Raw genomic sequence first — 25880 nt, 5'->3', positions numbered from 1 at the left:
TATATCTTGTATTGTAATTTGCACTGTACTAAGTATTAGACCTAGATATTGTGTGTATGTACTGATATGTAGGCTATGCTTGACGTTTTAAATGTGTGTTGTTCAGTCCTTGACTAATAATGTCCTGTACTATGTATTATGTCATGTTTCATTTGGATCTCAGGAAGAGTAGCTGGTGCTTTTACAGCGGCTAATGGGGATCCTGATTAAATACCAAAATACCTAAAAAACTGTTACAAAGATAATGTTAGGAAACCAGAGATTCTCTGCACAGCTGAACTTGGTAGTTAATTAACACTGCAAGCCTGTGGTAACTGTGATGTCATCAGTCATTCTTAAAAGGGACAATAGGATTCTTTTTGATTCCCAATAAGAAAAAAGTAGTCCAATAGGATTCTGATAAAGGTGTCCAAAATCCTATAGTATTGTGAGAATCCAATAGGATTCTATAGGAAAAGTCACTATTCCTAAAGGATATTTTGACTAGGGCTTTCACTGTCCATTCAATAACATCTGAAAATACTCCTTAAAAAACACAATGTGTGAAAGAATTTAGAGAAAGTTTACTAAACATATAGTAGTATTGAGACATTAGATATAATTTGTTTTCAGCACAAACACTGGTCTAATCCAGCCAACTCTCTCCTAAACCTCTCCTCCTGTCTGCAGATGCCTGTGATCTCACACTGGACCCAAACACAGCACACAGAAACCTCTCTCTGTCTGAGGGGAACAGAAGGGTGGAGAGGGTTAAAGAGGAGCAGCCGTATCCTGATCACCCAGAGAGATTTGATTTAGTTCCCCAGGTGCTGTGTAGAGAGGGTCTGACTGGGCGCTGTTACTGGGAGGTCGAGTGGAGCGGGCTGGCTGACATAGGAGTGACATATAAAGGCAACAGCAGAAAAGGAGACGGTTCTTTCTGTGACTTTGGATACAATAACAAGTCCTGGCGTCTGGCCTGCCGTGGGAATCATTACATTGCTCTCCACAATAATGAATATACTACTATACCTGCACCACACCTCATCAACCCTCCTCAACCCCAGGGAGACCTGTCCTCCTCCCCTTCACACCTCATCAACCCTCCTCAACCCCAGGGAGACCTGTCCTCCTCCGCTCCACACCTCATCAACCCTCCTCAACCCCAGGGAGACCTGTCCTCCTCCACTCCACACCTCATCAACCCTCCTCAACCTCAGGGAGACCTGTCCTCCTCCCCTCCACACCTCATCAACCCTCCTCAACCCCAGGGAGACCTGTCCTCCTCCCCTCCACACCTCATCAACCCTCCTCAACCCCAGGGAGACCTGTCCTCCTCCGCTCCACACTTCATCAACCCTCCTCAACCCCAGGGAGACCTGTCCTCCTCCCCTCCACACCTCATCAACCCTCCTCAACCCCAGGGAGACCTGTCCTCCTCCCCTCCACACCTCATCAACCCTCCTCAACCCCAGGGAGACCTGTCCTCCTCCCCTCCACGCCTCATCAACCCTCCTCAACCCCAGGGAGACCTGTCCTCCTCCCCTCCACGCCTCATCAACCCTCCTCAACCCCAGGGAGACCTGTCCTCCTCCCCTCCACGCCCCATCAACCCTCCTCAACCCCAGGGAGACCTGTCCTCCTCCCCTCCACGCCTCAGAGTAGGAGTGTTTCTGGACTGGCCGACCGGCACTCTGTCGTTCTACAAGGTCTACTGTGGCTTGATGACCCACCTGTACACATTCCAGACCATATTCACAGAGCCCCTCTATCCCACTTTTGGGCTTCAGCATCCTCACACCTCTGTGTCCCTCGGGTTTGCCAGCAATCCTGTATCATCTGAGGTAGACAACGTTTAAAATATTATTATAGATATTCTCCTCACTGTATTTTCTGTTATGAATTTAAATTGAAGAAGCTATTGATCAAATAATCGTTAATTAATTAATTCAGAGTTGATAAAGGCTGTGTTCGAGCTCATTAAATCTGTTTTGTATTGTTAGTAAATTGTGACTCACTGACTGATCTACAAACAATAATAGTTTGTAGATTAAACTAGTTTTTAATCTATTTTTTGTAGATCAGTGATTTGAAGATCAGTCAGTCGGCAGTCGATGATGCTGTCAATGTCAAACAAACTATATTAAGCAATGAAGTAAAACGAATTGTGACTTCAGGCTTTGACTGATTTGATGTTCCACCCTGACGTATTGGTATATCATCCAATGAGATATGAGCAAAGGCGGGCTTATAATAGATGACTGTACCAAGTATGTACAGGGGCGGCAGCCTAGTGGTTAGAGCGTTGGGCCAGTAACCGAAAGGTTGCTAGCTCGAATCCCCGAGCTGACAAGGTAAAAATCTATGATTCTGCCCCTGAACAAGGCAGTTAACACACTGTTCCTAGGCCGTCACTGTAAATAAGAATTTGTTCTTAACTGACTTGCCGAGTTAATTAAAGATAAAAAGTGAAGTATATGATATCCATCCTTTATCATGAGAGTCATAAATGAGCTGGGCTACTATTCCTTTTCATTAGAGGCATTTCCACTTGATGAATGAAATACATCTTTTACTCTGTTTGAATACATTCAAATTCAGTTGTAACATCTTTTGTCTTATGATCTTTTAAATCAGAGACCAGGATTGGTTCGTGGAAAGTTGTAAAATGGCTCTCTATTTGCCCTTTGCGTGTAGACTAGACACCAATACAAGACTACCACTGAAGAACACCATTGGCATTGTTCTCAGCTAATTTGCATGCCGCTGTCAGTCACTGAATCGTTAGGCTCTGCGGGGTCGTCAACAACCAGAGGTCTGGTTTTCAGGGGGAATGGAAGAGAGAGGCTGTGACAAGGGAGAGACTTTTATTCTTGTCAAGACCAAAATGTGGGTTATCTAGTTTCAGGCATTAATTTTACCTCTGCTATGTCAGGTCACTGAATAGTAATGAGAAAAGGGAGGAGCCAACTGTCAAATCCTGGAGAAATTGGGGGTGGAGACTATTCAGTTAATCAAATATATTTATGATTTCTGCACGTCTAAATTGGGGGTGGAGACTATTCAGTTAATCAAATATATTTATGATTTCTGCACGTCTAAATTGGGGGTGGAGACTATTCAGTTAATCAAATATATTTATGATTTCTGCACGTCTAAATTGGGGGTGGAGACTATTCAGTTAATCAAATATATTTATGATTTCTGCACGTCTAAATTGGGGGTGGAGACTATTCAGTTAATCAAATATATTTATGATTTCTGCACGTCTAAATTGGGGGTGGAGACTATTCAGTTAATCAAATATATTTATGATTTCTGCACGTCTAAATTGGGGGTGGAGACTATTCAGTTAATCAAATATATTTATGATTTCTGCACGTCTAAATTGGGGGTGGAGACTATTCAGTTAATCAAATATATTTATGATTTCTGCACGTCTAAATTGGGGGTGGAGACTATTCAGTTAATCAAATATATTTATGATTTCTGCACGTCTAAATTGGGGGTGGAGACTATTCAGTTAATAAAATATATTTATGATTTCTGCACGTCTAAATTGTGTGGAGAAAGGCACAAATAATGTTATTCATAATAATTATCATAAGAATACTTCCAGAACCACCATGAGGACACTTTAATGATTACCATGTAGCACACGAGGTTGGTGGCACCTTTATTGGGGAGGACAGGCTTGTGGTAATGGCTGGAGTGGAATTAGTGGAATGGTATCAAATACATCAAACACATGTTTTCCAGGTGTTTGATGCCATTCCATTCGCTCCCTTTTGGCCATTATTATGAGCCGTCCTCCCCTCAGCAGCCTCCACTGCCGTGTACTGTATATAATACATTTCTGTATAGAATCTTGATTAAATATGATACACAACATGTATTAACTTTTTATTTACAAGATAAAACATTTTTGCTTCATTGAATTAATGTTTAACTTTGTTTGAATGTATTCATGAAAATGGTGTTCAGACTACTAATTCTGTGTCTATGTTCAGGACACCCGCTGTCCAGATGAGATCCTGAAAATGGCAGAAATATGCAGAGAAGAAGAAGGAAAAGAGGAAGATGATGATGAAGAAAAATACAACAGAGAAGCGTGTATGTAATCAGTCCAAAGGGTTGTGATAGTGTCTACTGAAGTATCACCAGCTTTATAACTTTTAATGTTATGATATGCTCCTCCACTGCCTGAAGAAGATTCGGAATGAGGGTCACACTGACAATGACATACTTACACTTTCTCTGTGCAGATTCTCCTCTCCTGGAATACAGTGATCCAACCTTGCCAAAACAGAAAGGATCATCCATTCCCTTGCCACGCTCTCACAGTTGGCCTTTTTCTAGTGAGGGAACAACGGAAGAGGAGAGCGAGGACAGTGTCCGAGGACTTCTGTCTGACAGCTTACCTGATGCCATGGAGAATTTAAACTTTACAGAGATTAGAAGAGTCAACCAAGGCCTGTGTACTACTGACCCTCCCACGGTAAGACCTTTGCTGTAAAGAAAGCAAGAAATACCAGTTTATATGTTTATATTCAACTACTGTTCAAACTATAACACATTTTATTGTCTTTACATTGTAGACGGTACCCAATCACTTTGAACCTGAAATCTATAGTCATGAGGGCAAGGGAGCATACCGGTAATGTTTTTTCCTCAATAATAGTTTCTAAGGACAATGCCTCATTTAAAAAAATCTAATACAGGAAATATAATTAAAATGTCATTCTTCACCATTGTTTCCTCTAGGTTCCAGTGCCCCAGTGCAGGTCTGTTCCAGTGCAGTATAACAGGCCTGGTGTTTAGGATGGAGGGAGAGGGAGAGGTGCTCTATAGGACAGTCCACTGGGACAGGAGGCTTCTATCCCAGAGTGGCAAGAGACCTGCAGGACCCCTGTTCAACATCGACTGCCCTCAGAAGTCTGTCTATCAACTATACCTCCCACACTGTCAGATTCATTCTTGTGAGTAATCATTTCAAGCAATGTTCATTAATGAAAGATGTTGTAGCTCAGACACACAGGTAGAATTGTCAAACGTTGGCCTGCCAACAGCACTTAGCACCTACGAACAGTCAATCTCTTTTGTGTTCACATAGCAAAGACCTTGAAGTTGTTAGCCACTCGGCGTTAAAATACTCCAAACCAGGTGGCAGTAGTATTGTTTGGCAATGCATGTTGGTGTGTGTTGCTTAGTTTATGGTCTAGATTAACCTCGCTCCCCTTTTGTAGGACCGCGGATCAATTCCCCCCTTATATATATATATATAGTTGAAGTCGGAAGTTTACATACACCTTAGCCAAATACATTTAAACTCAGTTTCACAATTCCTGACATTTAATCCTAGTAAAAAATCACTGTCAGTTAGGATCACCACTTTATTTTAAGAATGTGAAATAATAGTAGAGAGAATGATTTATTTCAGCAGGATTGAGGTCAGGGCTTTGTGATGGCCACTCCAATACCTTGACTTTGTTGTCCTTAAGCCATTTTGCCACAACTTTGGAAGTATGCTTGGGGTCATTGTCCATTTGGAGGACCCATTTGCAACCAAGCTTTCACTTCCTGACTGATGTCTTGAGATGTTGCTTCAATATATCCACATCATTTTCCTCCTGATGATGCCATCTATTTTGGGAAGTGCACCAGTCCTTCCTGCAGCTGTCCTTCCTGCACCCCCACAACATGATGCTGCCACCCTCGTGCTTCACGGTTGGGATGGTGTTCTTCGGCTTGCAAGCCTCCCCCTTTTTCCTCCAAACATAACTATGGTCATTATGGCCAAACGGTTCTATTTTTGTTTCATCAGACCAGAGGACAAAAAGTATGATCTTTGTCCCCATGTGCAGTTGCAAACTGTAGTCTGGCTTTTTTATGGCAGTTTTTGAGCAATGTCTTCTTCCTTGCTGAGCGACCTTTCAGGTTATGTCGATATAGGACTTGTTTTACTGTGGATGGCCTGGAGATAGAAGCTGTTTTTCAGTCTCTCGGTCCCAGCTTTGATGCACCTGTACTGACCTTGCCTTCTGGACGATAGCGGAGTGAACAGGCCGTGGCTCGGGTAGCTGAGGTCCTTGATGATCTTCTTGGCCTTCCTTTGACACCGGGCACTGTAGATGTCCTGGCAGTGTGCCTTGTCTGTGATGTGCATACGTTGTCAGTAATGTTATCATTGTGGAACTTAAAGCTTTTTACCCTCTCCTCTGCGGCCCAGTCGATGTGGGCCTGCTCCCTTTGCTGTCTCCTGAAGTCCACGATCAGCTCCTTCATTTTGTTGATGTTGAGGGAGAGGTTATTTTCCTGGCACCACTCCGCCTGGACCCTCACCTCCCAGGGCCACAAGCTTAGTTATGGTGTTGAAGGCTGAGGTGAACAGCACTCTTATATAGGTATTTCTCTTGTTCAGATGGGATAGGACAGTGTGTATTGCGATGGCGATTGCGTCAACTGTGAATCTGTTGGGGTGTTATGCAATTTGTAGTGGGTCAAGGGTGTCAAACTCATTCCACAGAGTGTCTGCAGGTTTTTTTCCTTTCAATGAAGACCTAGACAACCAGGTGAGGGAGAGTTCCTTACTAATTAGTGACCTTTATTCATCAATCAAGTAGAAGGGAGGAGCAAAAACCTGCAGACACTTGGCCCTCCGTGGAATGACTTTGACACATGTGGTCTAGGGTATCGGGTAAGGTGGAGGTGATATGATCCTTAACTAGCCTCTCAAAGAACTTCTATCGCGCTACGGGGCGATAGTCACTTAGTTCCGTTACCTTTGCTTTCTTGGGTACAGGAACAAATGGTGGACATCTTGAATCTTACGCTGCTGCTACTCTCTGTTTATTATCTATGCATAGTCACTTTACCTCTACCTACATGTACATATTACCTCAATTACCTTGACTAACCGGTGCCCCCGCACCTTGACTCTGTACCGGTACCACCTGTATATAGCCTCCACATTGACTCTGTACCGGTACCCCCTGTATATAGCCTCCACATTGACTCTGTACCAGTACCCCCTGTATATAGCCTCCACATTGACTCTGTACCAGTACCCCCTGTATATAGCCTCCACATTAACTCTGTACCGGTACCCCCTGTATATAGCCTCCACATTGTACCAGTACCCCCTGTATATAGCCTCCACATTGACTCTGTACCGGTACCCCCTGTATATAGCCTCCACATTGACTCTGTACCAGTACCCCCTGTATATAGCCTCCACGTTGACTCTGTACCAGTACCCCCTGTATATAGCCTCCACATTAACTCTGTACCGGTACCCCCTGTATATAGCCTCCACATTGTACCAGTACCCCCTGTATATAGCCTCCACATTGACTCTGTACCGGTACCCCCTGTATATAGCCTCCACATTGACTCTGTACCGGTACCCCCTGTATATAGCCTCCACGTTGACTCTGTACCGGTACCCCCTGTATATAGCCTCCACATTGACTCTGTACCGGTACCCCCTGTATATAGCCTCCACATTGACTCTGTACCGGTACCCCCTGTATATAGCCTCCACATTGACTCTGTACCGGTACCCCCTGTATATAGCCTCCACATTGACTCTGTACCGGTACCCCCTGTATATAGCCTCCACATTGACTCTGTACCGGTACCCCCTGTATATAGCCTCCACATTGACTCTGTACCGGTACCCCCTGTATATAGCCTCCACATTGACTCTGTACCGGTACCCTCTGTATATAGCCTCCACATTGACTCTGTACCGGTACCCCCTGTATATAGCCTCCACATTGACTCTGTACTGGTACCCCCTGTATATAGCTTCCACATTGACTCTGTACCGGTACCCCCTGTATATAACCTCCACATTGACTCTGTACCGATACCTCCTGTATTTAGCCTCGCTATTGTTATTTTATTGCTGCTCTTTAATTATTTATTTATTTTTACAATTTTGACTTATCTTTTTTTGACTTAACACTTATGTTTCTTAATCCAGCCACCGTGTCAGATTTCAAAAAGGCTTCACGGCGAAAGAAAACCATGTGATAATCTGAGGACAGCGCCCAGCATACCAACACATGAAAATCAGAATTCAACCCATAGGCGTGACACAAAAGTCAGAAATAATGATATAATTCATGCCTTACCTTTGAAGAAATCCTTCTGTTGGCACTCCAATATGTCCCATAAACATCACACATGGTCCTTTTGTTCGATTAATTCCATCGTTATATCTCCAAAATGTCCATTTATTTGTTAAGTTACCTGTAATCTTGATCCAAACATTTCAAACAACTTTCCTAATAAAACTTTAGGATTTTTAAACGTAAATAATTGATCAAATTTAAGACGGACTATACCGTGTTCAATAGAGGATAAAATGAAAGTGGAGCGAGTTTCAGGTCACGCGCACCAAACCAAACAATCCACCTGTCTTGAGCCTCTTCTTCTTCACCACTCAAAGGAAAAACATCAACCAATTTCTAAAGACTGTTGACATCTAGTGGAAGCCGTAGGAACTGCAAGCATATTTCTATTAAAACGGGCTTGCCATAGAAACCTAATAGAAAACAGATTGAAAATTCCCTGGATGGATTGTACTCAGGGTTTTGCCAGCCAAATCAGTTCTGTTATACTCACAGACATTATTCAAACAGTTTTAGAAACTTTAGAGTGTTTAGTGTTTTCTATCCAAATCTACCAATTATATGCATATGCTAGCTTCTGGGCCTGAGTAGCAGGCAGTTTACTTTGGGCACATTTTCATCCGGACGTAAAAATAGTGCCCCCAATCCTAAATAAGTTTTAAACTGCATTGTAGGTTAAGGGCTTGTAAGTAAGCATTTCACTGTAAGGTTTACACCTGTTGTATTTGGCGCATGTGACAAATACAATTTGATTTGACAACAGACTGTGATAGGGAGGGATTTTAATACGTCCATCAACACTCCAGCCAGCTGGTCTACTGACATTTTGCCTGTTTCATTGCCTTACGGAGCTGGACTGTTTGTACTCGTCCATGTTCCCAGGCACCTTGCCTTGGTTAAATGCTGTGTTTTGCGCTTTTAATTTCACCTTTATTTAACCAGGTAGGCTAGTTGAGAACAAGTTCTCATTTACAACTGCGACCTGGCCAAGATAAAGCACAGCAGTTCGACACATACAACAACACAGAGTTACACATGGAGTAAACAAACATACAGTCAATAATACAGTAGAAAAAGTCTATGTAGAGTGTGTGCAAATGAGGTAAGATAAGGGAGGTAAGGCAATAAATAGGGCCTGGTGGTGAAGTAATTACAATATAGCAGTTAAACACTGGAATGGTAGATGTGCAGAAGATGAATGTGCAAGTAGAGATACTGGGGTGCAAAGGAGCAAGATAAATAAATACAGTATGGGGATGAGGTAGTTGGATGGGCTGTATACAGATGGGCTATGTACTGTAAGGTTTACACCTGTTGTATTCGGCGCATATGACAACAGACTGGGATAGGGAGGGATTTGAATATGTCCGTCAATACTCCAGCCAGCTGGTCTGCACATGCTCTGAGTAATGCTGCTATCTATCCACAGTTCTGCCATCTGTCCAAGTTCTGATCGCCACAGTGGGAACAACATATTCTATGCACTTCCTGATAAACTCAGTCACCAAGCAGTGTATATGTCAATGTTATTCTTAGAGGCAACCTGGAACATATCCCTGTTACATTCCCCAGCAAGAAAACCCAAATTATGTCGCTCAAACAGAAGGGGGAACTAACAAAGAGTCACTGACAACAACCAAAACAAAACAGCTGGGGTTCTAGGAGGGGTTCTGAAAGACACTCATGGGGGTGTCCACTGAAAGTTGACTGATAACAGCAACTGGAACCTAAAAGACACCCACCATGAGCACCCACTAAATTTGCCCAAGAAGAGGCGAACAAAAGAAAAACCCACATCAAACTTAAAGACACGAAGCAAACCAAAAAGTGGATTAAAATGAAAACAGGAAAGAGCAGATAAAAGATTGTTTGTCTAGAAATCAAAATAGGCATCGCCAACTAAATGTGTTAACCCTCCACAACTAGAGCACTGGGCCAGCCATTCTTAAATAGCACCTGGGCCAACACAGGTGAAACCCCTTCACACTAACGAGATGGCAACCAGCACAGGTGTAACACATACTGACTAACAAGGTGACACAAATCGGTGCGCCCTATGTGCTAACGTGCTAAAAGTCCAACCTCAAAACCTAAATGGAAAAACCAAAACCTAAAACAATCTTGAAGCATAGATTCCGATTGGTCACACCAACGTTGAACAATCCTTACTACGTGTTTAAGTTTCTGCCTATAAGGAAGGGAGGAGCAGAATGGAGGCGTGATCTTATTTGCCGTAGGGGGAGCCGGGGAAGGCCCTGACACTGACAGTCACTCAATTAGCGCATGTAAGCTAAAATCTTTTTGATTTGTAAGTTAGTCTAGCCAGCTATCTAAACTTGATCGAATTACTGACCGGGGCGCCCCCATTGATTTTGTTAGTCACTCTCACTCAAACTGCAAACATTTCTCTCCACATCATGGACAAATGTGTAGAATTGCAGCAAACTTGCTTTAATAGTAAAACATTTTCTCTATCCCCATTGCAAAATGTGTAGAATTGTAGCAAACTTGCTTTAAAACTACAACATTTTCTCTACGCCCCATTGCAAATTGTGTAGAATTGCAAATGAACTCTACAGCTTCTACCGGGTCGGCATGCTGAAGCTGCTGGTTTTGTTCTAGCGAGAGAAGGAACGGCCTCCCACTGTGATAAGTACCTACCGGCAATAAGATTTTCTGTGTGTTTCATGCTTTAGACTTCGCTAAACAAGATTACTCTGATCATTTGTTGCAATACCTTGTTTGTCATTGTTATCGTAGTAGTAGCCTATATCAGAGAAAGCTCAGAATGTTATCTTTCTTCAGGTGGTGGATGTGACTTCCTGTCTGTAGCCCATGTGACTGATGATGACATCATTGAGTTTCTCCCTCCCCATGAGATAACAGACACACATGTCATAATAAGCATCACTGGATTCTCTGCTTATGGTGATGTCACAGATGAGGATGCTCTCATCTCCCCCATACTTGCACATGTGTTGTTATTCTACCAACCACTTGGCAAGAGGTCCATCCTGAATGTGTTGTTGCTTCCCAGTAATGTTGTGAGAAAAGAGGTGAGCTGGAACCCTACAACCCTACAAACCCACTTCTATCTGGCTGGAATTCAATCAAATACACAATGGGGAATGTAATGGTGTTTTAGCATAACGGCAAAAAAAATGAGGAGAGTTGCAGCAACATGTTTGACTGAAATACATATTTTCACTTATTTAGTAGTTTGTTCCATTTTTTATTCTTGAGTTTCAGATATTGTTTTAACTTACATTCCCTGCAATCATTTAAATAATCAAGTGCATTTTTATTCCTATTGACGCACAATTTAACTGTATATTTTTGGTCCTTTTAAGGTGCGGGAGTTGATTGAAAGGGATGGAATAAGAGAAATTCTAACAACTTCTCTGTGTACACTTACCCCAAAGCAAGAATACACCCTCTCCACTAACCCTGCAGATGCACATCCAATACAACCAAATGTAAATCTGAGATATGGTTGAATAATACATTTGTTATTACTATGTAATGCATACACCTCCCGGGTGGCGCAGTGGTCTAGGGCACTGCATCGCAGTGCTAGCTGCGCCACCAGAGTCTCTGGGTTCGCGCCCAGGCTGGGCTGGGTTCGCGCCCAGGCTCTGTCGCAGCCGGCCGCAACCGGGAGGTCCGTGGGGCGACGCACAATTGGCATAGCGTCGTCCGGGTTAGGGAGGGTTTGGCCGGTAGGGATATCCTTGTCTCAGTATGTAAAATGTAATAAAATGTATGCACTCTACTGTAAGTCGCTCTGGATAAGAGCGTCTGCTAAATGACTAAAATGTAAAATGTAAATGTACTTTCATTCTCACTTATCATTTCACTGACTCGCAATGTCTCTATTTCAGAAATCAGTTTGTGAAATGTCCCTTTTTTTTGTTACAGCCAGCAAAATTTGTGGATTCCTATGAAAACTACGTCCCCACCTTTCAGTTGTTTATTAAACCTGTTGTTGAAGAAGTGAATCTTCTTCTGGAAGAAAATAAAGCTGATAAACTTGTATGGAACGGACTTATCTGGCTTCCAGGTAACATAAATTCTAAACTCAAATTCAATCAAATGAACTTGGATGGACCATGTGGACCACATAACTAACCCAAGATAGTTCATCTGTGTTGTTTACAGGGGGAGCAAGTTAAGCATAGTGGGAAGAACAAGTAAGGAGGTGGGCAGAGCCGAGCACGAGCTAGCGAGATCCTTTTGGCGCATTGTAGCATGTATTTGCACATTTCCGTCAGGGACCACCATCTCTGTTAAGTGTGTGTTTGTGCACAAACTCAATTCAACCTTGAACTCCTTCAAAAACATTTATTTTACTTTGTCAATTAGTCAAATATATAAAACGTAATGCACTGTGTTTGTAACAGATTTTCTTTTTGGGGACAGAAACATTTATTGAGATCAGATATTTAATCAATGAGAAAATGTGCAGAATATCAGGCCAGTTTCACCTTGATCCACCGTCTCCCACTACCTACAACTGGACTTCTTCTCTCACGACCATATTTGGTGGTGAGAACATTCTAAACGGATGCTTCAGCTTCATATCCCCTGTGACATGTCTGGGTTTCCCCTTCTGTCTGTATTCCCACAATATTTCATTAGGTTGTGGGAGCATTGTGTGGACATGACGAGATATGTTACCAAAACACAAAAACTGTCCAGTTAAAAACATTTGCCTGATTTTGCAAGAACGTTCCCGGAACATATTTTTTACGTTCTTTAAAAATTCATAAAACATTTCTTTAGGTTCTGGGAACATATGACGCTTCCCAAAACACTAAATCTGTCCAACAACTCTGATCCGAAGGTGCAAACCGCTGGCGGTCGGTTCCGTTTAAGATGAGGGAGAGCGAAACGTTTTGCAACAGAAACAGCAGAATGATCACCGGCCACACAGTTCACTTTCATAGCAGCCATACAAACAGCATCATTGCATCTATGCGCTCTCCTCCTTTCACATTTTCCCTTCACTTGTGGACTTCAGTAAACAACATCAGCTGAAAAACAGCAAAAAAATATAAATAACTCTCCAACTAAAGCCAAACCTTCATACCATAATCGCTACACACAGCCTACATCATTGTCACCATATTAGCTAACATCATAGTCAACATATTAGCTACTATAACTAAAGCGTTGGTAAACCCACAATCCAATCCATGTGTTCAATCATGCAATGCAGTGTACAGGAAGCAGTTTAGCAATTACATCGGTGGGCCCTTGCAAGAGTTAAAGTGTTGGATAGCCTTAGCTAGCTAGCTAACATAAATAGCATTCCTCTCTGTTTGAGTTAAGTTCAACTATTTCCTTTCTTTCTCTGAGTCAACTACTCACCAAACTTTATGCACTGCAGTACTAGATGCATTCTCTGATCCTTTGATTGGATGAACAACATGTAAGTTCATGCTGCAAGAGCTCTGATAGGTTGGAGGACGTCCTCCGGAAGTCGTCAGAATTACTGTGTAAGTCTATGGAACGGGGCGAGAACCATGAGACTCCTAGGTTTTGTCTTGAAGTCAATGTACCCAGAGGAGGACAGAAGCTAGCTGTCCTCCTGCTACACCAGGGTGCTACCCTAAAAGAGTGCTGCTGAGACTACTGTAGACCTTCATTGCAAAACAGTGTGTTTTAATCAATTATTTGGTGACGTGAATATATTTTGTATAGTTTTATCTAAAAAGGATAACTGTCCAAACAGATCTGCAAGGAAGGTGGATGCTTTTAAAAATACTATTGAATGAACAATATATATATTTTTAATTACTCATTAATCTATATGGTCCAAATAAGGATGATCCACACTTCTTTGAAAAATATTTATAACAATCTATCAAGCTCACAAGCAACATACGATCGATCCTATTATTATGGTGGGAGATTATAACACAGTTTTAAGTACTTCAATGCACCGTAAAGGAAATCACACTACAAACTATCACCCTCATGCACTTAAGGAGATCACACTACAAACTATCACCCTCATGCACTTAAGGAGATCACACTACAAACTATCACCCTCATGCACTTAAGGAGATCACACTACAAACTATCACCCTCATGCACTTAAGGAGATCACACTACAAACTATCACCCTCATGCACTTAAGGAGATCACAACTATCATGGACACATTAGAACTAGTGGATATATGGAGGCTTAAATACAGACCTAGTGAGATATACATGGAGGATGCTTAATATCCTGACCTAGTGAGATATACATGGAGGAGGCTTAAAAATCCAGACCTAGTGAGATATACATGGAGGAGGCTTAAAAATCCAGACCTAGTTAGATATACATGGAAGAGGTTTAATATCCAGACCTAGTTAGATATACATGGAGGAGGCTTAATATCTTGACCTAGTGAGATATACATGGAGGAGGCTTAAAAATCCAGACCTAGTGAGATATACATGGAGGAGGCTTAATATCCAGACCTAGTTAGATATACATGGAGGAGGCTTAATATCCAGACCTAGTTAGATATACATGGAGGAGGCTTAAAAATCCAGACCTAGTTAGATATACATGGAGGAGGCTTAATATCCTGACCTAGTTAGATATACATGGAGGAGGCTTAATATCCTGACCTAGTGAGATATACACGGAGGAGGCTTAATATCCTGACCTAGTTAGATATACATGGAGGAGGCTTAATATCCAGACCTAGTTAGATATACATGGAGGAGGCTTAATATCCTGACCTAGTTAGATATACATGGAGGAGGTTTAATATCCAGACCTAGTGAGATATACATGGAGGAGGTTTAATATCCAGACCTAGTTAGATATACATGGAGGAGGCTTAATATCCTGACCTAGTTAGATATACATGGAGGAGGTTTAATATCCAGACCTAGTGAGATATACATGGAGGAGGCTTAATATCCAGACCTAGTGAGATATACATGGAGGAGGCTTAATATCCAGACCTAGTGAGATATACATGGAGGAGGCTTAATATCCAGACCTAGTGAGATATACATGGAGGAGGCTTAATATCCTGACCTAGTTAGATATACATGGAGTGTCGTGGCAGAATCAGATTTAGCTAAGTAACATAGATAGATAAGATGTTATTTTCATCATATGCTTGTGAGATACTTGTCATTAGAATCTTCTGAGCTAGGGATTGGTAACTTGGGGCCAGAGAGGGGAGAGGTCAGGCTTGTCTTAATAAGTCAATGTATCTGTTAAACCATGTGGTGCTAAGTAGAATATTAGAAGGGGAGGAGGACAGAGTGGAATGTTGGTTTCTTATGGGAACGTTGTTTGTAACTATTCCTAAATCATGGGATGGAGTTATTAATTGGGGAACCAGTTAGTTATCTCATACAATGTCTGTACGCCAGTCACTCCCTACTTTTCTCATAGGGGGAAGGAGTTTGGCCGTGTTTGGAACCATTGTATGTCCCCTCTGAGGTTGCCCTTATCTTGACCTAGTATTTGACCTAAGGGGCTCACTGTCTGATTTGGAGTTTGTCCAGGTTTGGGAGTATCTAGAAATGACAATTGATATATGCCATTGGATGAGGTAATGTTTTGGTAGACAGTGAAGTATCAAGCATGAGATTTAAACCTTGTCTTGGGAGATCAAACTGAACGATGATTTATAGCTGATGCTGTCTAGCGATAGGATACTCCTCTTTCGGGTAAAGGATTCTTTGTAAGTTGAGAGGGGGTATCTTGGCTATAAATGAAACTAAGAATTGTTTTGTAAGGACTCTCAGAGAATTCATTTATAGACACTGAATTGATCTGAGAGTCATTAAAGGGCTTTGGTGAAGCTTGTATATATATATTAAAGATGGAATATATAATTTAACTCTGACTTGTGTGTGGTTGGCTCTCTCTCTCTCTTTATTGAGTAATACAGGAAATTTCCACGACAGGAGGAGGCTTAATATCCAGACCTAGTGAGATATACATGGAGGAGGCTTAATATCCAGACCTAGTGAGATATACATGGAGGAGGTTTAATATCCAGACCTAGTGAGATATACATGGAGGAGGCTTAATATCCAGACCTAGTGAGATATACATGGAGGAGGCTTAATATCCAGACCTAGTGAGATATACATGGAGGAGGCTTAATATCCAGACCTAGTGAGATATACATGGAGGAGGCTTAATATCCAGACCTAGTGAGATATACATGGAGGAGGTTTAATATCCAGACCTAGTGAGATATACATGGAGGAGGCTTAATATCCAGACCTAGTTAGATATACATGGAGGAGGCTTAATCAAGCTAGTCGTCTTGATTACTTCCTTGTATCCTTTGCGCTGGCACCAAAAGTAAAAACAAATTTGATTGGGAGCAGAATGCAGTCGGACCATAAAATAATTGTCATCCGCATTACTCTTACAGAATGTCCACGTGGACAAGAATTTTGGAAATGTAATCAAAGCCTACTGGATGACAACCTGTTTTTAACTAAGACAAAGGATTTCATAACTGACTTTTTCCGACATAATAGGTACAACAGATCCCCTTATTGTATGGGACACGTTTTAAATTAGGTCATGCAATTCAGTACTCATCTTTAAAACAAAAACAATTTTGGTCAAAAGAGTTCATATTAACAAAGGAAATAGAGGAAATTACAGTACAGATGTATAGCACTAAAAATGGTACCATTTGCAAACATTTCTAAAAACCAATTTTTGCTTTGTCATTGTGGGGTATTGTTTGTAGATAGATGAGGTAAAAAACTAGAACAAGTCTGTAACATACTTTTTTTTAAAGTCAAGGGATCTGAATACCTTCCGAATGCACTGCGTATATACCCACTTTTTAATGATATTCATGGTCTGTCAAATTACAATTTGTTGAGGAGCATGTGTAATCAAGGTCTCTTTTTACCCACAGTTACACCACCAGGTGGCGCTACAGCAGGTAAATATTATTTCCTGTCTTCCCCAAGAGATTTAATTATGTTAGAGGAGAGTTCCCTAATATCATATTTTTACAGTAAACACAGTAATGTAGCTTTTTAGAATCCTAAAGATAGAAAGAAAACAGGTACTTAATGCTGAGTGAGTGTTGCACCTTTTTCCTTTTCAATTATGAAATAGTTGTTCGGTTGCACCTCGACTCCTGTGGTTAATCGCCTTCCACTTCTTTCCTAATTCAATTACAATTATTAAAGGTAGACTCAGCAAGATGGCATCATTACACACAACAGGGAACTTGTTGTTTACATACATCAACAAAAAGCAGAATTCTGATCTGTCAGGACTGTTTAGTTATGTTTCATATTATTATTTCTGTTTTCAGGGACAAAAAATGTTCATTTTCTGCTGCTTGACATTCTGGAAGAGCTGGGCCGAGGCGACCTGAAGAGATTTCAGTGGTACCTGATTAAGGGTGTGGATGAATTTCCTTCCATCTCAGAGGGCCAGCTGGAGGATGCTGATAAGCTGGTCACAGTGGATAGGATGGTACAGAGCTACTGTGATGAGGGAGCTGTGAAGATCACACTGGAGATCCTGAGGAAGATGGGCCGGAACAACCTGGCTGAGGAGTTAAAGGGGAAGTTGACAAAACAGGTCTGAATGCCTTAATTCAATGAAATTAAGGATTTGATGAATGAATCGATTCGATAAATATGTTAATGTAGGGATAATGATGTGAAAATGTTAAACGCTTATAAAATACCTTTATATACTTATGCAGTGTATCCTACTATAAATCAAATCAAATGTTTATTCATCACGTGAACAGGATACAGCGGGTGTAAATGGCACAGGGAAATGCTTACTTGCCAGCTCCTACAGTTGAAGTCGGAAGTTTACATACACTTAGATTGTAGTCATTAAAACTCGTTTTACAACCACTCCACGTATTTGTTAATGTGATTAGCATGAGGTTGTAAGTAACAAGTACATTTCCCAGGATATTGTCACGCCCTAGCCTTAGTTATCTTTGTTTTCTTTATTATTTTAGTTAGGTCAGGGTGTGACATGGGGGATGTATGTGTTTTGTATTGTCTAGGGATTTTTGTATGTTTATGGGGCAGTGTTTAGTCTAGGTGTATGTATGTCTACGGTTGCCTGGATTGGTTCTCAATTAGAGACAGCTGTCTATCGTTGTCTCTGATTGGGAGCCATATTTAGGCAGCCATAGTCATTAGGTAGGTTGTGGGTGATTGTCTATGTGTAAGTTGCCAGTGTCTGCACTTATTGTTTGCATAGCTTCACTTTCGTCTGTTTGTTGTTTTGATTAGTGTGTATAGTGTTTGTTTTGTTTTCGTCTTCTAATAAAAAGGAAGAATGTATTGTTATCACGCTGCGACTTGGTCCTCCTTTCTTTCACGTGACGACGATCGTGACAGATATAGACATATCTGATATTGGCAGAAAACTTTAATTCTTGTTAATCTAACTGCACAGTCCAATTTACAGTAGCTATTACAGTGAAATAATACCATGCTATTGTTTGAGGAGAGTGCACAGTTATGAACTTGAAAATGTATTAATAAACCAATTAGGCACATTTTGGCAATCTTGATACAACATTTTGAACAAAAATTCAATTGTTTATTGGATCAATCTAAAACTTTACACATACACTGCTGCTATCTAGTGACCAAAATCTAAATTGCGCCTGGGCTGGAATAATAGATTATGTCTTTTCTCTTGCATTTCAAAGATGATGGTACAAAAATACGCATGTTTTTTTCTTTGTATTATCTTTTACCAGATCTATTGTGTTATATTCTCCTACATTAATTCAACATTTCCACGAACTTCAAAGTGTTTCCTTTCAAATGGTATCAAGAATATGCATATCCTTGCTTTAGGTCCTGAGCAACAGGCAGTTAGATTTGGGTATGTCATTTTAGGCAAAAATTGAAAAAAAGATCCTTAAGATGTGTCAATGTGTGAAATGCCTACTTTGAAAGTTTTCTGGAAGCTGTTCTGTGCCATTTTCCCTACATTTCCACCCCACGTGGGCCAACCTCTAGCAATTTGAGTTCCAGACAATGAGATTCAGCCTCACCATTTGACTGACAACTAGCAAGAATCACACAAAGCAGAGCGGGAGAGGGAGAGCAATGACGTGGTGCACATATCTGCACATATGTGAGGTATTATGACATTTTTGGGGACCACTTCTGGCCCTGGGGCCTACTTTCAGAACTACTGGCTGAAAAGTATACAAAAGTACCGGAGAATCCCTTTAACTGTCTTGAATTAGCTTCATGTCTCAGGTGAAGTCACTGCTCAGGGACTTTGCTTTTTAATGGTTGAATAAGGGACATATGTTTTATATCATTGTATATACAGTTGAAGTCGGAAGTTTACATGCACCCTAGCCAAATACATTTAAACTCAGTTTTTCACAATTCCTGACATTTAATCCTAGTAACAATTCCCTGTTTTAGGTCAGTTAGGATCTCCACTTAATTTTAAGAATGTGAAATGTCAGAATAATAGTGTAGAGAGAGATTTTTTTCAGCTTTTATTTCTTTCATCACATTCCCAGTGGGTCAGAAGTTTACATACACTCAATTAGTATTTGGTAGCATTGCCTTTAAGTTGTTTAACTTGGGTCAAACGTTTCGGGTAGCCTTCCACAAGCTTCCCACAATAAGTTGGATGAATTTTGGCCCATTCCTCCTGACAGAGCTGGTTTAACTGAGTCATTGTCCATTTGGAAGACCCATTTGCGACCAAGCTTTAACTTCCTGACTGATGTCTTGAGATGTTGCTTCAATATACCCACATAATTTTACTTTCTCATGATGCCATCTATTTTGTGAAGTGCACCAGTCCCTCCTGCAGCAAAGCACCCCCACAACATGATGCTGCCACCCTCGTGCTTCACGGTTGGAATGGTGTTCTTCGGCTTGCAAGCCTCCCCCTTTTTCCTCCAAACATAACGATGGTCATTATGGCCAAACAGTTCTAATTTTGTTTCATCAGGCCAGAGGACATTTCTCCAAAAAGTATGATCTTTGTCCCCATGTTCAGTTGCAAACCGTAGTCTGGCTTTTTTATGGCGGTTTTGGAGCAGTGGCTTCTGCCTTGCTGAGCGGCCTTTCAGGTTATGTTGATTTATGACAAATTTTACTGTGGATATAGATACTTTTGTACCTGTTTCCTCCAGCATCTTCACAAGGTCCTTTGCTGTTGTTCTGGGATTGATTTGCACTTTTTGCACCAAAGTACATTCATCTCTAGGAGACAGAAAGCGTCTCCTTCTTGAGCGGTATGACGGCTGCGTGGTCCCATGGTGTTTATACTTGCGTACTATTGTTTGTACAGATGAACGTGGTACCTTCAGGCGTTTGTAAATTGCTCCCAAGGATGAACCAGACTTGTGAAGGTTTTTTTCTGAGGTCTTGGCTGATTTCTTTTGATTTTCCCATGATGTCAAGCAAAGAGGTACTGAGTTTGAAGGTAAGCCTTGAAATACATCCACAGGTACACCTCCAATTGACTCAAATAATGTCAATTTGCCTATCAGAAGCTTCTAAAGCCATGACATCATTTTCTGGAATTTTCCAAGCTGTTTAAAGGCACAATCAACTTAGTGTGCTGAGGTGCTGACCTGTTGCACCCTCTACAACCACTCTGATTATTATTATTTGACCCTGCTGGTCATCTATGAACATTTGAACATCTTGGCCATGTTCTGTTATAATCTCCACCCGGCACAGCCAGAAGAGGACTGGGCACCCCTCATAGCCTGGTTCCTCTCTAGGTTTCTTCCTAGGTTCTGGCCTTTCTAGGGAGTTTTTCCTAGCCACTGTGCTTCTACACCTGCTTTGCTTGCTGTTTGGGGTTTTAGGCTGGGTTTCTGTACAGCACTTTGTGACATCAGCTGATGTATGAAGGGCTTTATAAATACATTTGATTGAATTTGATTGAGTGTATGTAAACTTCTGACCCACTGGAGCTCTGATACAGTGAGTTATAAGTGAAATAATCTGTCTGTAAACAATTGTTGGAAAAATGTATTGTGTCATGCACAAAGTAGATGTCTTAACCGACTTGCCAAAACTATAGTTTGTTATTAACAAATATGTGGAGTGGTTGTAAAACTAGTTAATGACTCCAATCTAAGTGTATGAGAACTTCCGACTTCAACTGTAGGAGCTGGCAAGTAAGCCGTGATGAATAAACATTGATTTGATTTATAGTAGGATAAACTGCATAAGTATATAAAGGTATTTTTTAAGCGTTTAACATTTTCACATCATTATCCCTACATTAACATATTTATCGAATCGATTCATTCATCAAATCCTTCATTTCATTGAATTAAGAAAAACTGTTATCATGAGATTATTGTGGTCACAGGTCCCAAAGTGCAGTCATCATCATCATCAACACAACCATCATCATATTGGACTGACTTATTTTAGTCTAAACCCGACTGATGCATTGAGAACAAGCATTTCCAACGTAGTAATTATTTCTCTAGAAACGATATTCAGTCTTTGGAGAAGAATGTTTAACCTTAGCTTGTGTTCTCATGCTCGAACGTTCGCAGAGCCTGTTTTGACTGGAGTCATGCTTAGAATTCCATTTCGCCTAAATGGCACAACAACAAAAATCTCACTTTTTATTTTACCACTACAATCCGTTCATCGGACGAAACTGGAAAAAAACGACTTGTGTAGAAAGTAAACATCCTCACCTCGATGGTGTCAACTGTGCTTATGTCTGCGTAATGAGAATGTAAACACCTCGATGGTGTCAACTGTGCTTATGTCTGCGTAATGAGAAAGTAAACACCTCGATGGTGTCAACTGTGCTTATGTCTGCGTAATGAGAAAGTAAACACCTCGATGGTGTCAACTGTGCTTATGTCTGCGTAATGAGAAAGTAAACACCTCGATGGTGTCAACTGTGCTTATGTCTGCGTAATGAGAAAGTAAACACCTCGATGGTGTTAACTGTGCTTATGTCTGCGTAATGAGAATGTAAACACCTCGATGGTGTCAACTGTGCTTATGTCTGCGTAATGAGAAAGTAAACACCTCGATGGTGTTAACTGTGCTTATGTCTGCGTAATGAGAAAGTAAACACCTCGATGGTGTTAACTGTGCTTATGTCTGCGTAATGAGAAAGTAAACACCTCGATGGTGTTAACTGTGCTTATGTCTGCGTAATGAGAAAGTAGGTGAAAAAATGAAAACAAGCTCGCTGCCCAGATTTACATAATTACAAAGAGGAGATTCTCATGATTGAAATGGCATCCGGCTTGGAAAAAATTGCGGATGCAATGAACTAGTTTTTATTAAAAACAAACGTTGTTAAAAATGTCATGTGTCCAGCCTACCTGTGATGCAACATTTATTGGTTGCCAACCGCCGATAAACCTCATTGAAGAAGAAGGATGGGCTGGGCGGTTGGAAACAAGTAAACTGTAAACGGACCCATCCATGGTAAGAAATATAGTTTAAGGAAGACTGCGTATGCTATTATTTCATGGATAAATATATTATATCTGTACAGTACAGTAGTAGTATCCGTTTCACGTACAGAAACATGTTAGTTCGAGATTGACTTGACCAAGAAACATGATACAATGTCTGGATAAATGTTAATCCTGCTATGAATTCATAACACTGTAATATCATATGAATTCATAGCAAGGTTATAATCTTCATTGTAGTTAACTTTAGTAAGCTTTTGCGACTTAAATCGCATAACATTTTTCCATCAAGTCACCAAACATGGCACTTGCGTTCTCACAGTTATGAAGTTGTATCAAAGACACTGGTTTCCCCTCTTGTCTGTTTAGGCTAGTCCCTAGCCTACGTTGATATCAATACGTTTTAGTGCCACACTTGTGTGGATGTATAATTGTTTTAGGCTACAAGTAAAGCCAATAATAACAATACACATACAGAGCATTCTGAAAGTATTCAGACCCCTTGAATTTTCCACATTTTGTTACGTTACAGCCTCATTCTAACAGAAACACACATCATTATAAACGTCACTGGATTCTCTGTTTATGGAAATGTCCATGAAGAAGATGCTCCCATCTCCCCTATCCAGGGGCTTGTGTTCTTGTTCTACCAACCGTTTGTCCCTGAACAGAGGTCCATCCTGAATGTGTTGTTGCTTCCCAGTAATGTTGTGAGAAAAGAGGTGAGCTGGAACCCTACAACCCTACAAACCCACTTCTATCTGGCTGGAATTCCATCAAACACACAATGGGAAAGGTAATACTAGCATGACGGCTAAACATTTAATCAAACCATTATGGAGAGTAGCAAGGACCAAGTAGCAAGTTTGACTGAATTCCATCTTTTGACCTTATTGCATTATTCTCAAGCTTTAAGTATTGTTTTACTTACATTCTCTTCAAAAAAAATGAAGGAAACACACAATTGTTGGTCCTTTCAAGGTGCGGGAGGTGATTGAAAGGGATGGAATTACAGAAATTCTAACAGTGTTTAAACCAAGTCCATATTTGAGGCTCCATTCAGACGAGACCTGAATCATCATCCTCAAAACTCTGCACTTAGAACCCCCAAACCAAACCCCCTTCCCCTTTTCAATCAAAGTATTACATCAAACCAAACCCCCTTTTCAATCAAAGTATTTAATCAAACCAAACCCCCTTTTCAATCAAAGTATTTAATCAAACCAAACCCCCTTTTCAATCAAAGTATTTAATCAAACCAAACCCCCTTTTCAATCAAAGTATTTCATCACAAACCAAACCCCCTTTTCAATCAAAGTATTTAATCAAACCAAACCCCCTTTTCAATCAAAGTATTTGTGTGACAATGTCTTTACCTATGTTAAGAGCATCTTTTAAAATGTCATTATTTTCTAACAGTAGGGACTAGTGGTCTCCTTTTTGTGATTGATCAGGATAAATATGCGCAACTCTCGCTCTTGAGATTGCAAATACTGTATATCCTTTATCCAAACAATTATTTTAAGGTAACTATGAAGTTTTGGCCATATTGGAGTCAGCAGTAGGGGGAAACATCACCACTGGCCTCCCCACCACCTTGTTCTTGTTGCTTAGCTACGGAGCGCCGTGCAGCATGGTACAAATAATTGCAGTTCATATTGTGCTCTTCTATCATGTGTTTAATGATGTCTGAGGGGAAAACAGTGTGATTGTTTATAGTGACTTCTCCGTTGTAATATCTCAAACGGACGTGGCTGTTTCACCATTATGGATTCCAGATCTAATCAGACTGAATGTCAGGGACTCTTTCCACTCTCAGGGAAATAGGTTGTATTTTGTAGTGTATAACAGGGTTGTGGCCAATTTCAGAATTGAATTGAGAATGACTGAAATTCCAATTAAATTAATTTGAATTGAAGTAGTAAACAGGATTCATAATTGCAATTCGAATTTGAACGAAAGAAAATATAATTGAATTCTGTGAAATGAAAATGTGTCTTCTATTCTTTAGGTGTAGTCTATACAAATGTACAAATTGTAAATTCAATATCAAACATGTAATGTACATGCATATAAAATATTGGTGAAACAATTCATTTTCAGCACAAACTCTTGAAATGGATCATTAAAGAAAACAAAACCTTTATGCAAACATTCTACGGTATTATATTTCATTCGTAACTAAATGTCAGTTACGAATGAAATATAATACCGTAGAATATTTGCATAAAGATTTTGTTTTCCTTGATTATCCATTTCAGGGAGTTCAACATGAGGGAAATACTACATTTCTCACAATACATTAGTTTAATTAACACTCAAGTTGACCATAAATCATAAAAAAGCCAAACAAATGAAATGGTTGGTGTAAATATAATGGTCTATTCTTAAAAAAAAAAAAAGTACCCCCTTTTCTCCCCAATTTTGGTGGTATCCAATTGCTAGTAATTACTATCTTGTCTCATCGCTACAACTCCCGTACGGGCTCGGGAGAGACGAAGGTCGAAAGCCATGCGTCCTCCGAAACACAACCCAACCAAGCCGCACTGCTTCTTAACACAGCGCGCCTCCAACCCGGAAGCCAGCAGCACCAATGTGTCGAGGAAACACCGTGCACCCGGCTCCCTTGGTTAGCGCGCACTGCGCCCGGCCCGCCACAGGAGTCGCTGGTGCGCGATGAGACAAGGACATCCCTTCCGGCCAGACCCCCCCTAACCCGGACGACGCTAGATGTTCCTGTAGCAAAGGCTGTAAAACAGATTGGTAGAACTACAGTGAAGACTGATGGAGCTGACATGGATGTACCTGTAGTAAGTGGACCTAATGTCAGACTGATGGAGCTGACATGGATGTACCTGTAGTAAGTGGACCTAATGTCAGACTGATGGAGCTGACATTGATGTACCTGTAGTAAGTGGACCTAATGTCAGACTGATGGAGCTGACATGGATGTACCTGTAGTAAGTGGACCTACTGCCAGACTGATGGAGCTGACATGGAGGTACCTGTAGTAAGTGGACCTACTGTCAGACTGATGGAGCTGACATGGATGTACCTGTAGTAAGTGGACCTAATGTCAGACTGATGGAGCTGACATTGATGTACCTGTAGTAAGTGGACCTAATGTCAGACTGATGGAGCTGACATGGATGTACCTGTAGTAAGTGGACCTACTGCCAGACTGATGGAGCTGACATGGAGGTACCTGTAGTAAGTGGACCTACTGTCAGACTGATGGAGCTGACATGGATGTACCTGTAGTAAGTGGACCTACTGATGAAGCTGACATGGATGTACCTGTAGTAAGTGGACCTACTGTCAGACTGATGGAGCTGA

At 41.0% G+C, this 25880-nt stretch overlaps 2 protein-coding genes across 2 annotated transcripts in view; both read left to right on the top strand.

Moving 5' to 3' along the window:
* The window catches only part of LOC120032430 (NLR family CARD domain-containing protein 3-like), a 32823-nt gene extending 28723 nt beyond the window's left edge, over positions 1 to 4100 (top strand). Inside the window, exons 6-8 of the mRNA XM_038978535.1 lie at positions 678 to 1457; positions 1629 to 1823; positions 3990 to 4100. Of these exons, the coding sequence (XP_038834463.1) occupies positions 678 to 1457; positions 1629 to 1823; positions 3990 to 4100 (1086 nt within the window). The remainder of the gene's footprint in view (positions 1 to 677; positions 1458 to 1628; positions 1824 to 3989) is intronic.
* A 493-nt stretch (positions 4101 to 4593) lies between these two features.
* LOC120032810 (NACHT, LRR and PYD domains-containing protein 6-like) lies at positions 4594 to 18137 on the top strand. Its single transcript, XM_038978993.1, has 4 exons — positions 4594 to 4636; positions 4744 to 4958; positions 17025 to 17051; positions 17433 to 18137. Exons 2-4 carry the CDS (start codon positions 4802 to 4804, stop codon positions 17708 to 17710), a joined length of 462 nt encoding a protein of 153 aa, XP_038834921.1. The 5' UTR covers positions 4594 to 4636; positions 4744 to 4801; the 3' UTR covers positions 17711 to 18137.
* The last annotated feature ends 7743 nt before the right edge of the window (positions 18138 to 25880 follow it).

This window comes from Salvelinus namaycush, chromosome 39 (assembly GCF_016432855.1).
Source record: "Salvelinus namaycush isolate Seneca chromosome 39, SaNama_1.0, whole genome shotgun sequence".
In the NCBI taxonomy this organism is placed as follows: domain Eukaryota; kingdom Metazoa; phylum Chordata; class Actinopteri; order Salmoniformes; family Salmonidae; genus Salvelinus; species Salvelinus namaycush.
This window is presented reverse-complemented; position numbering and strand designations above follow the sequence as displayed.